The following is a 22,932-nucleotide window of genomic DNA, read 5'->3' on the forward strand; positions in this document are numbered from 1 at the left end:
AGTTACTAAAACTGACTGATTTATGAAAGTTTGAATATCACTATTCTATAAAAACGGGCTGTTTTAGACCTTTCATTGACCGTCTGAAAAAGTATATACCGATCAGCATTCAGGATTCCTTAAGACTGATTAGTTTAAGATTGTAAATATATTGATTGGTATGAAATTGTAATATTCAAAACTTCCTAAGTCGGACAGATTTGATCGCCGAAGATGGAAATACTTATTTATTTATTTAAAAGTAGGAACGTCAAGAATATTTCACAGAATATGATACCTTATGCCCTAAAGAGTGTCTAAAATTTAGACTTCATAATTTTTTGAAGTATATTTATAAATCGAAACAAAATAAAATTTTATTATTGAAGTCATTTAAATTCTTTTGAAACTAAAACTATAAAATTAATTTTATGATGAATGAGAGAAATTTTTGTGGAATAATTCTTGGAGATATTAATTATGGAGACAAAAATTATGATAATTTCTCTATAGTGTACATAAGACTTCAATGCCGAACTTTTTTGTTTTCAAAGGATTCATTTTTTTAAAGTGAAATCTGCTATTACAAATTTTCAATTGTCATGTGAGAACATAATTTTTTTAAAGTCACGTGGTATCAATCCGACAGAAAAACTTCATGTTCTCACATGACTCATATTTCGCAATCACCAACATTTAGAAAAGCTATGGCTTTTGACCATCTAAAAATCAATCAAGCTCTAAAATTTTTTCTCTAGGCCAGAATCTTTTTTCGTGTAAAACCAGTTTAAACCGGTTTTAAGTAATCGAGTGGCTATCAGATTACGCATGTGTCGATATATATATATATATATATATATATATATTGTTACGAATTCTGTAAATTGGTGTAATTTGTCTTATGATAATGAATGTTATATGTATCCCATTGTATTTCAATAGCAAGTCGCCAAATTGGCGAGATATTGGCTCATTGGCGATGTTTTAGGCAACTAATTTTTGTCGCCAAATTTGGCGACATTTTGCCAAGTTTGGCGACGGAAGTTGGAAACCTTGGCGACAGAGAGGATTTTCTAGAGGGATCCTGATTTCTTGAATTCTCTCCAAGGTTCTGGATTTTTCTAATATGACATAACTTCCTGTTAGTGACGTCACTTCCGGCAGAGAGCATATAAAAACAAGCACGAAAGATTAGGAGTTGGATTTGTACCCCCCCCCCCCCCACCCTCACCCTAATATCAGACAATCACAATGAGTCCTGACACTCGTCATCTCCAAATTTCGTCGAAGACGGCCACGGCAAAGTATAGACAGCAAAGCACTGTGAAGTCTCTCCTTACCGGGGATAAGCCCCTGCCAGGGCTAGGCGCCCCGTCAACCCAACCATCAAGCTAGGAGTTGGATTGGAGCCTTAGACAGCAAGCAAGCTGTAGGCTGGTGACTGAGCTATTGAATGCGCAGTCTTCGTTAAATAAATAGCTTTTTTTTTTTTTTTTTTAAAGGATTCTGCTTATTGAATTTACTCTAAGCACATCGCAGGAAATTCGTAACAATATATATATATATATATATATATATATATATATATATATAAACGATTAAAAAAAATTTTTTTTTTTTATTGTTTGTTTGTTTGTTTTTTCTATCTCAAAGTCATTTGAGTTGGAAAACTTTTTTGTAATCATTTCCACTTTAATTCAAAATTTTAGAGAGAGATACATAGTACAATGAGCAGTACAGTTTAAGGTATTCATAACAGCATGAGTGAATTCTATGGCTATCAAAATTTGAAAATTTGAAGCTTAAAAATATTTTGTTAAAGAAGCTATTAAGAGACCAAGTTACATAAAATATTTAATAAAAAAAAACATTAATATCTCAGCGAGCCAGCTGGTTGCCAAAGGCGGCTAGTACCTATAATGAAGTTGAATGTGTGTGCGTGTGTGTATTGGTACGCTACAGACCAGTCCGTTTGACCTACAGCTACCAAATTCGGCACATGCCTTGGAGGTCGGAATTGTGCATCTCGGAGCGATTTTTTTAAATTTTTAATTAGATTCTTATTTAATTAAATATTAAGCAAAATTTGTAGCTTTTTTTCGCGATAATTTCCGAAAATACTATTGCATCAACATGATTTTTATATGAAGTTAAAGTTTTAAAAATATCTTTTTAATAATAAAAATGTTTCAACTTATAAATTAAGCTTATATTTTCAATCAATTTTTAAAAAAATATTTCAGCCATATTTTTCAACATTTTGCAAAAAATAAAAATAAAAGTTAACTTACACGATTTGGGTTTTTACTCCCGGTAGTAAAACTATTGGCACGCTGCCAAAAGTGACGGAGTTGTCCTACCGAGGTTATAAAACGAAATCGCAGTTTGTTAAGGTGGGTTCAGACGAGGCTTATTATTGCCGGCAATAGAAGGTCACGCCTACTTCAGGAAAATCACGTGACTGCAACGGGACAATGGCAAATGGTTGTCCCGTCGGGACAACTAGCCATTGTCCCGACACGTTGTCGCAACTGTTCACACGGGGACAATAGAGGGACAACAGTAGATAGACAATGTTTGCGCGCAATAAAAAGCCTCGTGTGAACCCACCTTTATCGTTATCATAACGTGTTAGTCATTCTGTCACTGAGTGTGCCGATTCATTAGTATTCGTTCTTTGTTTTAAGAGGAAAGAAGGATTAACGATTGTCAGCGAGTGATTCACTTTGAAGAAAACTCTTACAGGCCTTATTTTTATTTATTTTCTTATTTAATCTCTTTAAGAAAATTTGTAATAATTTTTTTCGTTTACTTAAAACTGTTGTTTTTAAGATAGTGCTAATTAGGGTTAATAGTAAACGTACTAATTAGGGTTAAGAGTAAACGAGGAGTTTGATTAGTGTTATTTGATATTTTGTTTTTTCATGTAATAAGTGTATCTAAATTTAATTGCATAGCCTTAAATATTTATTTCTCATTGATTGTTTGTCATATTTTTTTGTTTAATTATAGTGTTAATTAGGGTTAAATAGTGAGAGGAATTTTACTAGTGCTTTTGTCATTTTATTTATTGTCATTCATAAATTTTTTTGAGTACATTGTATAGAAATGTTTTTTAGTGACTAGTTATTTATTGTCTTACAGTAGAAAGTGTATCATTCATGTGGTAGCTAGTAGAATTTGGAAATATCTCAGTATTGTATTGACTTTGCTCTATTTGATCTTGGATTAGCTTATCTGTGTGCATATTATTCAGATATTTATTGCTATTAGTCATTTGTTATAAGGAAATCAGTTTAGAATATATAACTGTGTCACAATGAATATTCTTTTGATTGGAGATTCGATGATTAAACGCTTGGAAGAGCATTTATCTGAGGATTTGGATGTTATTTTTTACCGAGGAACAACCATTGAGAGGTTAACCAGTAGAATTTCTAAAATAAAGAAACACTATGATTGGATTTTAGTGCATGTGGGCACCAATAACATATCAGTTGATAGTGTAGAAATAATACTTCAAAAGTATAGGTCACTGGCTAATGAGATTTTACGAGTCAATCCAAAGGCAAGAATTATTTTCTCCAGTATCATTCCTAGAGATTTTAATTACTTTGAAAATGATTACTGGAAAACTGTTGAACATATAAAAATCTTAAAACATAAGATTGTAGCTGTAAATAAAGCATTAGAAAAGTTGTGCCATAATGAAGATGCTTTTATCTTTTGCAGTTCTAACAAGCCATCCTGGTCTGGTTTCCTGGGAAAAGATGGTTTACATCCTAATAAAAGTGGTGATCTTCGCTTGGCCAATTATTTCTGTAGGTTTTTAAAGAAATGCATTTCTTCAGATAATGCATCTCGAAAGGTATGTATGAATATTATTGTTTATATGGAATTTATAATAATATTTATTTTTTAAGTACTGATGAAAGTTGGAAAAATATTTGTATTTATTTTGACTTTTGTTTAACTTTTGTAGAGGAAAAATTGCCAGTTGATCACCTCGGGATATATTTTGGATTCTTTGGAGTTTCCTCCATTGCCTTCCTGTGATCAGCCTTCATTTTCATCATCATGGCCACATGGTGCTGCTGTGCCTTGTAGCGAGGTACCAACTTTTGTTGACCCAGTTCCTTCATATGTTTCTTCTTTTCCATCAGCTTCTCAAAAGGTATGTGTATATATATATATATATATATATATATAATATAAATGCATCTGTTATCTGATTATTTATAATTTATATTGATATTTTTAATGTCCAGAGTTTTAAAAGACCTGTTATTCATTTTTCTTAAATAATTTTTACAGGATCAAAAATGCCAATCAGTTGCTCCTAAATTCATTTTGGATTCTACTGAGTTTCCTGCATTGTCTTCCTCAAGGCAATCTTCATTTTTATCATCTTGGTCTAAACATCCTGCTTCTTGGCCTTTGGCACGACCATCTGTTTCAGCTTGTGCAGTCTCAACCGCTTCTTGCTCTCTCCCACCCTCTCCGCCTGTGCCTCGCTCTCTCCCAGCCTCTCTGCCTGTGCCTCGCTCTCTCCCAGCCTCTCTGCCTGTGCCTCGCTCTCTCCCAGCCTCTCTGCCTGTGCCTCGCTCTCTCCCAGCCTCTCTGCCTGTGCCTCGCTCTCTCCCAGCCTCTCTGCCTGTGCCTCCTACTCTCCCAGCCTCTCTGCCTGTGCCTCCTACTCTCCCAGCCTCTCTGCCTGTGCCTCCTACTCTCCCAGCCTCTCTGCCTGTGCCTCCTACTGGTCATGTTCAATTTCTTATACCTATTGTTTCTTATATGCCTATGGTTCAGTTCGTGCCATTCCATTCTGTTGCTGTGTCCTATCCTCCATTTTATGTACCTGTTGTTCCACCATTTCTACCTGCTGCTGTTTCCTCTCTTCCAACATGCAGTCAGTCAGTTGTTGCATGCACTCTGCAAACCCACTCTGAACCAGAACCTGCTCGCACATCCCCAGTCCACTCTAAACCAGAACCTGCTCGCACATCTCCAGTCCACTCTGAACCAGAACCTGCTCGCACATCTCCAGTCCACTCTGAACCAGAACCTGCTCGCACATCTCCAGTCCACTCTGAACCAGAACCTGCTCGCGCATCTCCAGTCCACTCTGAACCAGAAGCTTCTCGCATTTCCCCAGCCCAGTGTCGGCCAGCATGTCCTTCTAACAAACTTGGAAAGGCAAGAATTACTAAGATAAGTAAAAATATTTTTTCAAAATGTGACAAAAATATCTATGGAAATGTTATTTGCAGTATTCCTACAACAAATAAATTTGCAGGGTTACTAGATGATTGTAAAGAAGAAAATAGGACAGATATAGTTTTGGCTCTAAATTTAAAAAAAATAAATATCACTGGAGGAGGTACTCAAAATTTCTCATATTCAAAGACTTGTGATTTTGTTCGAAAACTTATATGTCCAAGTCATCATTTTCAAAGCATTTAAGAAAATATAAATGTGTAGAACGCGTTAAGAGTACTTACCCTAAAAAATGTGAGGTATGCTTAAAATTTTATTCCTCGAGATCCTTTTTTGCAAATCATTTAAAACGCTGTCAACCAAAGATTTGTGATGTTTTACCAAAAAGCAATTGTAATAATTTATTGGAGGCTAGTGTTAGCTCTCAAGCAGAAATTGTAAAAAAGCCCAAATTATGTTTAGTGCCAGTCAAAACAACTTTAGATAATCAGCATTTAACTGATAAATGTGAAAATTCTCCCCAGTTGTGTCTAGAGTGTGGTAGATTTTATAGTGGTAATGAATATTTTAATGAACACACAAAAAGATGTACTGGTGACAAGAAGCATGAATTGTATTTTTGCACAGAATGTGATAAAGCTTATGTTAGTGTATGGAATTTAAATAAGCATCTTAATGTTGTGCATGACATTAAAAACATCAAAACTTATTCTTTCAATTCTATTTCAAGTTTTAAAATTTGGTTAGAATCTGAAACTGTTGGTACTCATACTTATTTTAAAAAATCAACTGGGAAAAAAATATGCGGTGAGAAAACATTCTATTATTATTCTTGTCAATTTTTTCATCCGTCATATCAATCAAGGATTAATTCAAGAGCAGAGCGAAACGGTAAACGTAAAAATAAAAAGGGGGTAATTCCTTTCAATATAAGTTGTCCTGTTAAGATCTGTGTATGTGAACAAAAGAATTTGATATTGGTTACATATTATTCCATTCATAACCATCAAGTCAGTTACGAGAACACTAAATATCACCCCCTTAAAGAAAGTTCACGTGATTTAATTAAATCTTACTTATTACTTTCCTTTCCCATTTCAAAAATTGTAAGTTTATTACGTGGTGATGTAGGATGTCGAGATAATAGAAATTTTTTTCCTACAAAGGAAGCCTTCATATCTCGTAAAACTATACATAATTATTTAAGGCGCTTACGCAATTCAATTCAGCCAGCCAATGATGCTATGTCTGTTTCTTGTATGGTAGAGGAATTAAGGAAAGAGCCATACAATCCTATTTTAATTTTTAAATTGCAGAAGTCGAAAACAATTTGGGGCCCTGCACATTTAGATAATTTGCAAAACTATGAAAGTTCTTTTGCATTAGGTTTACAGACTAAAGCACAAAAAGATATGTTAGTTAAGCATTCAGATAAAATTCTTTGTATTGATGCAACTCATGGCACAAACTTTTATGACTTTTATCTTCTTTCTCTGCATGTTCAGGATGAGTATGGTCAAGGTTATCCAGTTGCACATTTTATCACTAATGATTTAGATTAATATACCTTAATTGCTTTATTTTCAAGTTTACATTGTCGAATTCCTGACCTGAATGTAAATACTGTAATGACTGATGATGATGGTTATTCCTTTAAAGCATTTAATTCTGTATTTGGTCCAAATATAAAGCATCTACTATGCCAATGGCACGTTTTTCGCGCTTGGAAAAGGCAGTTATCTTCAAAAGTATGTGATAAGTTTTTCCGTCAAAAAATGTTAGATGAGTTATTAAAAATAATGAAGGAAGTGTCTGAAATAAATTTTGAAAATAAACTTTTAATGTTTATCGACAGCAATTCAAATGAATGCCGAAATTTTATTGATTATTTTGTTAGAAATTATTCTGGGAGAAAAGAATTATGGGCAACCTGTTTTAGACAATTTCCACATGGTAATACTAATACTAACAATTATTGCGAATCTTTTCACAATCAGTTAAAAACAATATATCTTGAGCGTAAGTATAATAGGCGAATAGATGATCTTGTTTTAACTCTTTTGGAAATGGAAAGGGATCGATTTTTAAAATATTCTTGTAATGTTATTAATAATATTCCTACTCATTCCAAGTTCACTAAAACTGTTAAAGAGAAACATGACAGGGCTGTAAAGATTCAGAATACAGATGTCATTGAATATGACAATCATTGGTAGGTTAAATCTCAATCTGTAAAAGGAAAGATATATGTAGTAAGAAAAATTGCAGATGCTTGTATTTTATTGGATCATTGCAGCTTTAAATGTACGAATATTAATTGTGCGGCATTGTGCAGTCATTTGTATCATTGCTCTTGTGAAGACTTCAGCAATTTGTGCAAGCACATACATAAAATTCATTTAATGTCTGCCAAACCTAATATGTACACAAATGAGGATTTTTATAAATTTGATGAAGAAAATAGTATTACAATTAATTCTGATATTTTGAGTGAAAAATTAAATAACATGTTATCTACTAATGAGAAGTGCAGATCAAAGGAGGCAGAGTGCAAAAAGTTATGTTCGGAAATATTAGAATTAATAGAAATTCCACAGATTAAAAAAATCATGCTAAATAATGTAGTTAGTTGTTTGAATAATTTAGTAGCTGGCATGCGTGGGGTTTTGAATCTTAAAAATAATCTGGCTTCTGTTACACCTAAATTATATGTTGCACCTAATCAAAAAATTAATCCACAGATTAAGTTTTTTAAAACTTCTCATAGAAAAAAAAGGAACTGCTCGGCCCGTGAAAATTGCAATAAGAAGCAAAAATTAAATGAAGCACTTCTTGATGAACCTAATAATCTTTCTGAGCAAGACAGATTTAAAATCCTTTAATGTTAAAAATTCTGAATGTGTTAATATTGATGTGTTTCATAGATTTAATAAGTTTAATGTCACAAATCCTACTGCTACAATATTAACTATTAATAATATTGATCTTTCATTTTATATGTTAAAATCTTTAGATCCATTTGTTACTATCAAAGAAGAAAAATATCTTAAATCAATATCATCAAATTTCAAAAAAGGTTGGCTATACGATTCAGTCATTGATGCATTTAATTTTGTATTAACCAGAAGATTCACAAATTTCAAAGCTGTAGAATCTTTACACTCTCTTTTGATTTTTAATCAAAAAAACATTCTTCAATTTCCTTGGATTCAAGAAATAGCAAATTTTGATTTTCTTATAATTCCTGTAAATTTAAATTCCCATTGGACTTTAATTATAGCTAATTTGAAAAATAAAATATTTGAATGTTTTGACCCACTTTGTTATAAGCCAGATAAGGATACTTCAACATTAATAAACCGTTGGTGTACAGTATTAAATAATTCGCTTAATTCAAATAGCCACTGGCAGATTGTTTTTCCACCTCATGTAAAACAAATAGATGATTTTAATTGTGGTGTTTATATTAGCTACTATGTGTATCAAAAATTAAACAATTTATCATTGACTGAAAATTTTGATATAGTTGCTTTTAGAGCATTAATGCTTGTACAAATAACTGCAGGCTTAAATTTTTAAAATGCTAGTTTTGTTTTAAATACACATTTTCAGCATTGTATGCTCACTACATTTCTTTAAGTAATTTTAAAAAAATGGGAATTGAACTGTACACCATTAACTTTAACTTTAAACTTTAAATTAATAAAATTCCCAATGGTTGGGTTTAGGTGATTGTCTAGACATTTTCTGGCTTTCATTTAAGCTCTTAACTTTTAGGAAAATTCCTTGTTTATTTCAGTTTCAGTAACAATCAAATGCGAATTATCAATGTTGCATTGGGGTAAGAATGGAGAACCTGACTTCCTAGTAAGTATATGAAATTTAAATCTGTAATATAAATTAAAAGATTATGATGTGAATTCTAGATATTGAAATGTGTGCTTTGAAGAGTTTAAAAAATTGTTAACTATTCATGTTGTTGCTTATATTATTAAAAATCCCATTTTATTTATTTTGTCTTCTAATAAAGGAATAACATTCCCAATGGTTAGGTTTAAGTGATTGTCTAGATATTTTCTAGCTTTCTCTTAAGCTTTTAACTTTTAGGAAAGTTCCTTTTAATATTTTAGATTCAGCTGAAGTAATCAATTCTGCATTGAAATTGGAATGGAGAACTAATTTTCATGTATGTTCAAGAACCTTTTAAATATGCAAAGCTTTATTTAATGTAAGCTGAAATGTACTGTAAATTTTTTTGAGTAATAGGAAATGAAAATTCAATTAAAAGTGTTTTTCATTTGCATCTGAAATAATCCTCTTATAGGAATTAAAAATGTAATCATTTTTTATTAAAATTGTTGCATTTTGTTTTGTTTAGTTTTGTTATTTATAAACTTATTTATTAACAGCTAACTTAAAAGCCTTATTCACTTTCTTAATCTTATTTCTAGATATTTTTTTGTTGTTGTCTTTGTTTTTGGCAATAACCTTTGAATATTACTACAACAAAAAATAATTGTTTTCAATCTTCAGTCAGTTTTTAAATAATTTAAACATGTGTTTCAACAATATGTTTGTATACAAAAATGCATTATGCTTGTATGAAAAAAAAAAATGATCTTTCTATGTTTTGTTATGTTAACAAAAGCTGAAATTAATAGGTTAACTCTCACAAAAAAACTAAATCTAGGAAAATGTAATTCTTAACATGTATCTATGAAATAAAATATGAAACATATTTTTTAGAAGAACGAATGCAAGAAAAGGATTTCTGTAACTTAAAATATCTTTTATTAATTTGATAGTTATAGTCAGCTCAATGCCTTTGGAGTTTTCTTTGACCTATAAATGTTTATATATCAGTAAATATTTATATTGCAATCATAAACTGAGATTTTATGATTTGAAATGATAATGTTTTAGAACTCTAAATATTAATGTATAATAAGAATTTGATCATTGTAAAATCAAGTACATGTAAATAAAGTATAAATGCCAAAAGGTGTGATTTTATTCATCTAAATTTAGTAATAAATTAGCCAATAAAAAAATCATGTTGGAATTTAAAATTGTCAACTTTATTATTTATTTGATGTCTTTGCCAACATGGCTGATTTGTCAGGATATTGGTTGTACTTAATTTCAATTATATCTCATATTTGACACTGTAGGTCAAATGATGTGGGCTGTAGAGAGTTAACACACATTCATTCATCTTTATTATTATTATAATAGATATTATTTTTTTAAAAAAAGGGATCAAAAGGGATAAATCTTGTGCTTCCTCCTTATCTGACAGTAAAATAATTTTAATAGTATGTAAATATATAATATATTAAATGAAAAAAAATGTTTACTTTACATCAAATGATACTTAGTTATATATTATAAAAGAACCAATAAAAAAAAGAAAGAAATGTATCTTTATGATTATGAGAGGTGTCTTTTTTTTTAAATTTAAAATCTATAAAATACTTTATTTAAAGATTTATATTGGTATATGTTTTGCTACCTGAAGTATGCAAGGAAGATTGGCAAAAAATCATTACTCCTCTTTTATTTCTGTATAATGTAACTAAGTTTATATGTCTGTACTATTCTAAATGGTATGGCATGAAATAAGAAAGGTGAAATATTAAGAGAAAACTTCTGCACACATGCTAACAAATAACAGAAATGGGACTTAATTTTAGAAAATATATTCTCATAAGCACATCTATCAATAATTGTCTTGTAAAAATGTTTATATTAATAACATAAAATTTTAATAAAATCACTAAGAAAGAGACTACATATATATATATATATATATGTTCATTACTTTTTAATTTCTTTCAACACTCAGAATGAGAAACACCATTAAATAATATAGAACATTATTAGTAATAACAATTTTTGTGTATGGCAAAAGCAGTGGTAGTGATAATCATTACAATAATTTTATTTGCTTTGAATACCATTTTTGATGAGAATTTTTAGAAATATACAAGTATACATTTATCATACAAGTTTGTAATTATATTATTGAAGGATTTTAGAAATTTGAGGGAAGAAAATGTGAAAAAAATTATTCATTTTTAAGCTATTACATATCTTATTCCTCAAAACAACAGTCTGAGCCACAGTAAATATGTTAATGGTCCAGTAGCATAACACTATATAATAAAATTGTAAATAATACATTTTTACTGTAATTTTTAAAATTCATAATTAAACTCTTTTAACAGATCAAGTTCAGTAGAAACTGCATGGTATCAGAAATATACAGGGGGAAAAAACATTTTAAGACTGAGAGTTGTATATGGAACAAGTTTCAGGATTTAAAATCCTTGGAATCATAGTTTTATTCATTTCTTAAAATTTTTTCCATAGACATAGAATGTATATTTCGCAGACAGATTTAAAACTTGAAATATAAAATTATTTCCTTCTTCTGAAGTAATTATAGATATGAGCAATTATTTTCACTTGACATGAAATAAGTTCACTGTCAGATAGAGAATTACTGATTTTCACCTTGTATCATTTTGAAATTAATACTATTCATAACTTATTTCCTGAAATAGGAATGAGGGTAGTTGAAGATTCCTCGTGCAAAGAAGGAAGCATTGATATCAGTTTGTCTTTCTTCTTTTATATGACATTTTTGAAATAGGCCAACATTTCCAGAAATATTTTTTTTTTTTTTTTGTCTTCTATATAAACCTTGTTTAATATGAGTTTGATATATTTGCTATAAAGAATGAGTGGAATTTATGATAGAGTTAATCACTTTACAATGCAATTGGAACAAGATTTTGTATAAATATTTCAAATAAATTATTGAATCTATGAATCAAGAATCCTTTTAATTAAATAAATGTTGGTTTGATGATACCTATAATTTGATGTCACCTAACTGATACTGATAATTTGATTTCAGCTAATTACATATTTCATTGTTTTTTATTATGTACAAGTTAAAAGTTTTGAATGTTGATTCCAAAGAAATATTTCACCCTATGAGCCCTGCCCGCCCGATATCGCCCCATTCGATAGGCGCCTATCGACTGGGGCGGTCAGGACTCATAGGATTAAAGCAGATTGTAGGTAAAACTGGTAATGCAAAATATCATATGTGCATATATGTATTGTAAAGTATAAGCATATAATTTAAACGCATCAAATATTTTAATAAATTTAACCTTGAAGTTATGACTAAGATAGTTGTGAAAGGATAAAACTACAGGGTTGTGTAAAAATACTTTTTTTATGCAAAATAAAATTTTCTATTTATAAAGTCTACAATAGAATAAGAATTTCAGAAAAATAATTTTAATTTCAAAATTATCTTTATATAAGAATTTAAAACAGGGAACACATAGTAATATTAACTATTACTTAATTATTGCATAATTTAAGCAAACAAAATTAATTTATAACGCAAGAACTACTGAAAATTTCGGAATGGAATTTGACACTCACTTATATATAAAGGCATATTGGGCCCAAAATTTTGAAAAATCTGTTTCCGTAATGGAAAAATTCCGTGATACTAACACTATGTTAATCATCTTTATTAATTACTTTTTCGACCTATATAAACCTGTTTTCTTGAATAATTTTCATCGACACAAAATATAACATGAAAAGTCATAAACATCACGAAAACTCAGATTTTTATTTTCAGAGGCCCGTATATGAAAGTAATGAGAAACCGTATATGCATTTTTGGAGATAATTTCTTGTAACGATTGAAACCAGAATTCGAATCATAACATAAAAAAGAAAGGATTACAATGTTAGTAATAAAATAATCTATCAAATTTAATTTATTTAAATTGTTGCGACTTAACGTATTGCATTTATATGTATGTTAAAGTAAAGACAGATAGCTAATTTCCTGATGGTCTCAGTTCTAAATATGATACGTATCTATATTTTATGTGCTGAATCTTTCTATCACAATTCATCTATCTAGCTTTTGATGTTTTGAATTATCGTGTTCACCTGCACCTTTCAGTAAAATCAATTTTATTTCCAGTCAATTCTTTAATTTTTCAAGATTTTAATGTTATAGTAATACTTTTTATTACTTCAGTCATTTTATTTACTTTCAGGCACTTAGTGACTATACTAAATACATTTATTTTCGTACATATTCATTGCTATTTATTTTAATTAGGAGAAAATTTTCAAAATAATAACTAATCAAGTTTAATAAATTGTCATGCACTCAGTTTTTGAATTAGAAGTATGAATATTCTTTAAATTTTCTAAGCCTTGCTTGTGACAATTCTTTAGAATATTCATACTATTTACATTCTCTCTCATCTTCTTTCATTTTCGTAGCTCTATTTTTATAAAGTTGGTGAGAAAATGACGGAAGAGCTGTATTTTTTATTACTTTATTGCTTAGTAAACAAAATTTTTCAACGTCTTCTAGTTTACCGACTGAAATTTTTAAAAACCAAAAATGAGAAAATTAAAATTCGCATCTTTGCAAATATTCTCTTCATAACCTGTCAAATGGAAAGTGAAATTTTTTTCTGAATTGACAAATATTTGCATATAGGCAATTTAAAGTATTAATTTAAAGTCTTATCAGTGGTTTTCAAGTATTACGATTTCTTCAAACTTCCACATCATACAAATGGAGATATTTTATTGTAATTCGAGGAATTTTGTCGATTTTCACTGTAATATTCATACTAATCAAAATATTTTTTTAAGTTGCAATCTTAACTTCAAAATAAAAATAAAAAACGCAGCTAAACTTAATGTTAACAGAAATAGTCTCCCTGAAACTTTTTCATATACTCTCTAATAATGATGTTATCATCCCTCCTCCTACCACAGAAATGGACCTTAATAAAGGTCGTATACATCACGAGTATTCAAATTTTTATCTTCAGAGCCCCGTAAATGAGACCATTGTGCTTCTTAATACAGCTATGCAAACTGCGTATGTATTTTAGGAACGGTTTCTTCTACCGATTGTACCCCGAATCCCAAATATAACAGAAAAACCGGATTGCAATTTTAGTAACAAAATTACCTACCAAATTTCATTTATTTTGATTTCAGTTATCGCATTTAGATATTATTTAAAATATGACGTGGAACTATATTTTAGGTGCTTTCTATAAAATCTTATAATCTATTTCTATACGTTTTGTACTTATCGTGTTCACCTGTACTCAAATAGTCGTACAGACTTCCTGAGCATGGATTTCGTTCAAAATTTGATATAAATCTACAAATTTAGTATAAAACTCATGCACCAAATTTTATAATTCTCGAAAAAAATACATAAATAAATAAAATAAAATTTAAGTAAATTGAAAGTCATGATTTTGATTACTGTGTATGTTTCAGATCTTCCCGAGTTTGAAAACATGTTTTGAGAACATTATAATTGAAAAATGATTTGAGCTACATGTACGAAATTTGGTGCATGGATTTTATGCTAAATTTGAAGATTTCATTAAAATTTTGAACGCAATCCATTCTTAGGAAGTCTGTAGGGCTACTTGAGTACAGGTGAACATAATAAGTAAAAAAGCGTTAAGAGTTAGATAATAAGGTTTTATTAAAGTACCTAAAATATAATTCTTTGTACATCACAAACATAAACAAAATCCTACGAAATCAGGTTTTAAACACTAGCAATAAACAAATAGCCAACATTAAAACAACAACAATAAAATATTTATTTATTTTTTAATTAAATTTTTTTTTCTCATTAACGAAATAAAGAGTAAGTATTATAATCTTTAAAACATTTGACTTGAGATTTTGACGAATGTCTTAGTTTTAAACCTCAATAAGTACAAAAGAAAAAAAATTGGTATAAAGTTTCACTGTTTGTTTGTTTGTCTTGGAACGCGATAACTCAATAGCGCTTTGAGCTCGACAAATGAAATTTGGTTCATGATATTTACACCAAATTTGTTTTCTACCAAATTTTGATCGAAATCCATTCAGATATAGTCTATCTGTCCAGCTGCGCTAATATAAATTAACATGATAAAAGGAATAGAGCTAGATGGATAAAATTTGGTACATAGATTTAACATTTTATGTTTAGATATCTATCTCATTCGAAACCAAATCAGTCAAGGGGTTGACCGTCTGTTGTTCCATATATTAAAAATAGAATTTTCACAAGCACTCTATGAATTTGTGACAACAATTGTAGTTTTGTATAAAATTTTGTTTTCAATGGATTTTGGAAAAAATTCGTCTCAAACCCAAGTTTAGTTTTCGGTTTCTATTAACAGCATGCTATGGAGTAATCCTTCTAAAAAAACCGTCGAAAATCACTCGATAGATTCAGTAAAAACACTAAATTTACGCCAAAGATTTATATTTCATAACCGTTCTTTGCGAATATTATAATAAAAATACAAGCCTTTATCCAAGATCCGCAATTTTATGTGGGAATAGGGAAAGAGATGACGCCCTTATTAAAGCATAACGATGAAGTTTTGGGAAGATCACTCCAGCTGGCTTATTTAATTTCAAAATAAGATTTAATTTAAAAGAATGTTTTTTATTAGCCAGGGCCCTGTCTATATAGTTTACTGGTATTCTTAAGTCCAATACTCAGATTGTATTACAAACTTTCCATACTTTTACCTTTACTTTAAAATTACTTTTTACCCGATTATCTGAAAGACATTGTAATGTTTCCTTAGTAAATACCCCCCCCCCCATACTCGTCCACAAAAAAGTCACAAATGTAAATGTCCTAATTTTGGGGTAATTCAGAAATACATTTTTTATATTTCGGAAGCAAAAACTTGCTTTTTAAAAATTATTGAAAAAATAGAATATTTTGAAGTATTTATTTATTTGGAGAGTTTTAAAATATGTTGCAGATTACATTTTCATATGTTTACCTTCATTTTCAGCGTTATTTTAAACAAATATTGTAACAATCAGTAATTAATAAATGAAAATGTTTGATGTTTCTATTTAAAGAGTCAGTTACAAAACAAATATTGAAATAATACATATAATTATTAGTATAATCAAAAATATTAATTTATTGTCATCGAAAAATATTGTTCTAAACTAATGGAGTTCGCTGAAATTTTTAGTTTTAAAAACTTTGTTTCTTGTCTATAAATAATTTAATAGATAAAACTTTATCAAAGTAGATGTTAAAAATATTAGATATTTTTGATTAAAAGTCGACATTCAATTGTTTCTTTGACGATGTATGCTTTTTTTTTTTTTTTGCATGTGTTATTCATTAATTTTTTAAAAGAAATTATAAATTTAAGGAATTTATTTTTAGTTTCATTAAAAAGTTAAAATTAATTGACTATGAGTTATTTTATTGTTTGAATTAATCAAATGATTATAAATTAAATTGGAAAAAACTGAGTATCAAAATTTCTATCTCGAATTAAATCATCGAAATCTTCTGCCCGGCGTGTAAAATTTCAATTTATTCTGACTTTCCAATTATTTTTTTAAAAGAAAAAAAAGTCCTCATTAAATTCACAATAATATCACTCATCCATTTGGCTTAACTACTGTTGGCTTCACCTCGTTCTCCGGTATTTTTTTTTTTTTTTTTTTTTTTTTTTGTTAAAATAAGTATTATCTACTTAAGAAGTGACCTATTTTTACTTTTTATAAAGATATATACGAACCCTCAATCCTTACGCATGCGCAGAAAAGAGGACAACTTCGTCACTTTTACTTATTATACGAACCCTCAAGCATAGCCACGCCTCCTCCAGGATGATTGACACGGACAACTTCGTCACCGGTCTGGATAGTTTTCCTACCGGGAGGGTAGTTCCACGATTTGTATACATGGGAAAAAATTAACTTTTGTTGACGTGTTGCCATCACATTGATTAAAGCTCAAATTAAAAATAAATTAATTGTTATTGGAAATTAAATGTTGAAAAGTGTAATTTGCAACTCGTGTCTGTATGAAATAAAATAAATATAAAATATGGAATTTTCTAAAAATTTCTATAATTTCTATATGAAAAAATTTCTATAATTTTTTACAATATCTTTGTTATTAATTCAATAAATCAGTTTTATTTAAGGCAAATGTGATACTTATTATATAAAATCAGTCAATAAATGCTCTATTGAAATACGAATTTTAAATTTTTACATAAATCCTCTGCTCTGTGAATCATATTTAGCAAAATATTTTCCGAGACACTAATATTTAAAATATAAAAAAAAGTTACACTCCATTCAACTGAATTCATTATTAAAGCTGCCCGATTTATGAAAATTTGAATATCACTATTTTTTCTGTGACCCCATTGGGGTCAATTCATGTGACGTAAAAGTCACATGTCATGACCTATTCGCGCATGGCATTTAAGTTTCATCCGCACCGCTTTCGTCGATTAGTCTGCCATTAACGTTCTCCGCCGAGTATGAAGCGGATTTTTTTGTTTACATTTGAAGTTATAATTTTTGAGTCATTTTCTTTCCTCTTATTATGTGTTAACAGGCGAAATACTGGTGTGCTGAGGGATGGATGCTTTGATGTAAGTAAACAAATTCCTGTTGCAAAATTAACAACTGCTATAATGCTAAACTTAGGTGGAAGTGAATAAATTTCTTAAAGATTTATTTAGTAAGTGAATCCTTTACTAACTACTAAAAATCCAATTTTCTTATTGACTGTTATAATATATATATATATAATTGATGTATTTTATTAAAAGTGCTCTTAATTTGATAAATTGAATGCTATATATAAGAAATATATATATATATTTAAGTTTTGAAAACACATGTCATTTAGTTAAGTATATAAATGCAAGAGAATTGATTACTAAGCAAAATTATATGAATTCTGATTTCAGTGGAATGTACTCTGCTTCTTCCCAGACTATTATTTTTTCTGAAATAATCGACAAAATCAGCAATTTGCAAAATGAGCTACAAGAACTTCAGGATTCTGTAAGAAAGAAAGAGATTCATTCCAGAAAATATTGGACTCTTTTTTTTCTTTTTCTATTTCTTTAACATATCAATCTTGAATTATAAAATTCTGTAAAAGCATAAAAGTGTTTCTTTCAACTACTCTTTATATCCTATTTTAATTCTCTCTCTCTATATATATATATTTATCATGACCTTATTCTTGTTTATTAAATTTACTGTATTATTTGTTTTTGTTTTATTTTATGATATTCATTCAATGTAACTTTAGCATTAAAAAAATTCATAAATGTTCTGCTTTAAAAGTATATTGTTCAACATTATGTTTTTATTGCTGATAAAAAAAAATGTTGTTTAGTATCTAGGATGTTTCTGTTGAATAAAACTGATTTCATTATTTACATTGACATTCTTGTAATACTGTGTTTATATTATTTCTAAGTGTCTAGAAAAATAGATGTTGATAAATAGTAAATAGTTTTTTTGAATTAGTGAGTGCATTAAAACATCCATTTGATCCTATTTTTCCAAATATCATATATATTTTATCTCTATATTTTTTTTTGTAATGTGTAAATAAAAATTATGAAAATTTGATTCAGTTTGTTTTCCTTTAATGATTTCTACAAATTAAAATGAAATAACTGATTCATTAAGTTGCATAGATTTAAAAAAAGGTATCTATGCCTTTTATATTTTATAATTTGAAATTGTAAACATAATTTATTCAATATATACTAATTTGAGTTTCATGTTCTTTCCTCTGAGCAAACATAAAACATCAAAATCTCAATATTAATAAAAATAATTACATAAGAAAAAAAATGTAATAATTTTATTAGTAAGCTTTAAAATATTAACTTATCTAAGAGTAATAATTATTTTTTAAAAGAACTATATTCATAAGATTCAACATTCAATAATATTTAAATAATATGTAAAAACGAACATATGTAATTTTTCAAAAACACTGCCATAGTCGTTTGTCAAAATGTATCCTTTGGATAAAAAAGGAAGGGATATGGAAAGGAAAGAATAAAGTGGCACCAAACGAATTAAAAAGGCGATGGTAATTAATTATGCAAAAACAATAATTCCATTGAAAATACTAATTAAAATTTTAATATAAAAAATAAAATTATATAACTACGAAAATTTGGATTAAATAATTCAAAATAATATCTTTTTAAAAAATCAGAAGTTTTTCATAATTGATCGGCTAGCGTAATATTAACAAAACGATGGTTTCATCAACGTTATCGACAGACATCACGACATGCGCAGAACGATTGAAAATTGAACAGAAGCGGTTTGTTTGGTACATGACACGTGACCGTGAATTGACCCCATTTAAAATAGTTTCATAATTAAGTAAAATTTATTTAAGACATACGTAGTTTCATATTGTTACGAACCTGTAGTTTTGCTTCCCATCACGAACAGTGTTATCATAATAAAGACCGTTTTAACGATCAGCCCTGTGGCTGCTGATCGGGTGACGCGTCAGTGACCTCAGAGCTTGGCAACAAACTTGGCGATCATTTGGCGACTTGGCGATGAATTCGGCGACTTTGGCAACAAATGGATAATGCTGGAAACTTCGAGAATTTACAGGATCCGTCCAATAGAAACTGAGATACGCCCGAATACTCATGATTGGCCCAGAAGGTTCTTGGCCGCCTCCCGGGAACTATAAAAGGCCGGCACTCTCAAGCTGCTTCAAGCGACAATCGTAAATAATAGTGGTGAATTGAAGCGTAGTGAACCAGATCGGAGTCGTAGATAAGTAACGAATCTTCGAGAGGATAGTGAAGCAATGGCAGAGTGCCAGCGTGGGGAGCGTAAGCTAGTGCTGAACCGAGCTGTGTGCCGAGTCCTGTTGTTCATTGTGGAAGCAGCATCAAGTTGTGTGTGGAGTAGCCAGTCTGGTAGTAGTGAGTCGGCAGTTGGATGCAATTAAAGCGAAGAGATCGAGAGTGTTTCAGTCGTCTGGATGGACCATAGAGCGAAGCTCCGAGGATCCCCTCTCCAGCTGAATTCTGTCTGGCCGCTTTGGTCGCTTACTACTTGTGGACTACTGTTTGCTGTTATGTGCTGCTGTATGCTGTCCTGTGTTCATCTTGGCTGTAAATATTTGTTGTCTTTGTGTTAGTGTCTTCGTGTTAAATAAACGTCGTTGTTGTTTTCTACTGAGGCCTGCTGATTGTGTTTCCGCATTATACGCCCATTATAAGCGAACCCGGTGAAATCCGTAACATTTAACAATACAATATACAAGATATTCTTTCTCATCAAGCCTAAGAGTTAATTTCTAAAACTTTTTAATTGGCATATATATATCCAATAAAAATGGTTTAAATGTAATAAATAATGATATTTTATATGATATGATATATATATATATATGATATTTTATATAATGATAGTTTTAATCAATAAGTGTTCTGCTGAATTACGAAATTTAAATTTTTGTACAAATTCTCTGTTCTGTGAATCATACTTAATAAAATATTCTTGATACACTAATATTTTGAAGAAAAAAAAGTTCCACTCTTTTGCAATTAAAACTTATTATTGCAATGAAAAATTGAATGTCTCTATTCCATAAAAACATGCAATTTTATACCTCTCCAACGATTATCTCGCAGAAAATACGCCATTCAGGGCTTAGACTTTCCATTATACTAATTTCTAAAATAATGATATTCAAAGCTTTATAACTCGGTCAGGCTTGATCTCAGAGATTGAAACGTTAGACTGTCAAGATAATTTTACTGAGTATGATTTATAGAATCGAAGGAGTCTATGAAATTTAGACTTCATAATTGTTTTCAGAAGTATACTTACTGATTGAAATAAAATAAAATATTATTTACCGCATTTAAATCTTTTTGAAAGCGATACTGAATTTTATAATGATTTAAAAAAATATTGAATAATTCTTGGAAATATTGCATAAATTATTTAAAAAAAATTCTATGCACATACATATAAGGTTACAATGTGGAAGGATTTGATTTTCTATAATCATATTTAAAAAAAAAAAAAAAAAATGTTTGGTTTCAGCAAAAAAGTTTTCGTATTTATTGAAATTTCATCTGTTCCATTTCAAATTCAATTGAAATCCTACGGGAGCTGACAGAAAATTGCAGAGATATGTAGTACAAGGTACTGAATATCGTAAGACTTCTATAATAGCATGAATTATATGAAAATTCGAAGCTTAACGAATAATGCAGAATATGTGAGATGCTCACTGAATAGAACAGCACGCTGGTGAGGCATTACTGGAACTTGGTTGAGCAGGAATAGGGAATAACATCATTCACAGACTTGTTCATTACTTCTAATTATAAAAATGCAGTTCCGTAATACATCATTGATGAGAGAAACAAGAAATTCATGTTATATATAATATTTAACATCGATTTATGTGATTTGTTAATTTTTAAAGGTAGGTACTTTATAATTAGTCTTTTTAGTTTGATAGATACTATTTTATTGTAAAGTGATTTTTAATCACTTTACAATAAAATGTACAATCAATGTACATTAATGTTTCATTGATTGTACATGTACAATCAATGAAACATTTTAAAACTAAATATATATTTTATTAATCCAAATGGTTGTTTATTGGTTCAATAAAATGGTGTATTAAATTTGAATTTATATTCTATAAGTACAATTATTAATATCTGGGGGCACGGCAGTGCCCCCGCCAAGTCGAGCAAAAACAAGCGGCACGCCATAACATCCTTTTCTCGAAGCAGTGCCGGCCATTTTTGACCCCCTATAACTTCGTTGTGAATAAAACTAGAAGCCTGAACTTTCAGAATCCAAGCAGGCATTATCTAAATACGGTATGTTTCAAATTTCTTTAAATCTGAACCAGTAGTTTAAGAATTATAACTAGTCAAAGTTTGTGAATTTTGTCACTGACTGACCGATCATCAAAACTCTAAGACACTTCTAGCAGACATAGAAGCTTTAAATTTAGAATACAATTAGTGTTTAGTGTATAAATCAAGGAAAAACTAAAATATGCGTGTAATAATGGACGGATCGATAAATTTCTCGAAGTTTCGAGCATTATCTATTTTGTTGGCAAATTCGTCGCTTAGTCGCCAAATGGTCGCCAAGTTTGTCACCAAGCTCTGGGATCACTGGCTAGGCATTCAATACATATTAATGACAGCATTCAATACATATTAATGTAAAACGTCTTTCTTATGATGACACTATTCTCGCTGGGGAGCAAAATTACAGGCTTGTAACAATATCTAATTTGAAATAATTCAATTTGAAGCTGTGGAAGCTGCAAACGCAATGGGTGACTTTCAGAGAATCAATCTGGTAGAAGAAGAGCAAACTGATCTTCAAAGTATGATCGCAAAACTTAATGCCGATCAAAAAAGAGTCTTCGATATGATCACAAATAAAATGGACACAACTGATAATAACGCTGACGTTTTACGCTGTTTTGTGAGTGGAACTGGGGGCACTGGAAAGAGCTTTTTAATAAAAACTCTGAAAGTTTGGGTTAAGACGTATTTAAACAAAAAAGTGGCAGTTAGTGCTCCAGCAGGAATAGCTGCATTCAATGTGAATGGATTGACTATACATAGGCTATTGCAGCTGCCTGTAGAACACAAGCAAACACCGAAGTACAAGCCACTTTCTGATGAAGTGCTCCAAGTTCTGAGATCAGATTTGAAAGATTTGGTGTTGTTTATCATAGACGAAGTGTCGATGATATCCAATGTTACTTTAACATATATTCATTTACGCTTATCTGAAATATTCGACACAAGTGATGAT

General features: G+C 29.8%; 1 protein-coding gene across 1 annotated transcript; it reads left to right on the top strand.

The window, feature by feature from the left end:
• The first annotated feature begins 2,572 nt into the window (after positions 1–2,572).
• On the top strand, positions 2,573–6,758 carry LOC129981447 (uncharacterized). The gene is made up of 4 exons (XM_056092287.1): positions 2,573–3,847; positions 3,962–4,153; positions 4,294–5,175; positions 6,702–6,758. Exons 1-4 carry the CDS (start codon positions 3,299–3,301, stop codon positions 6,756–6,758), a joined length of 1,680 nt encoding a protein of 559 aa, XP_055948262.1. The 5' UTR covers positions 2,573–3,298.
• Positions 6,759–22,932: the final 16,174 nt, after the last annotated feature.

This window comes from Argiope bruennichi, chromosome 8 (genome assembly GCF_947563725.1).
Source record: "Argiope bruennichi chromosome 8, qqArgBrue1.1, whole genome shotgun sequence".
NCBI classification, from domain to species: domain Eukaryota; kingdom Metazoa; phylum Arthropoda; class Arachnida; order Araneae; family Araneidae; genus Argiope; species Argiope bruennichi.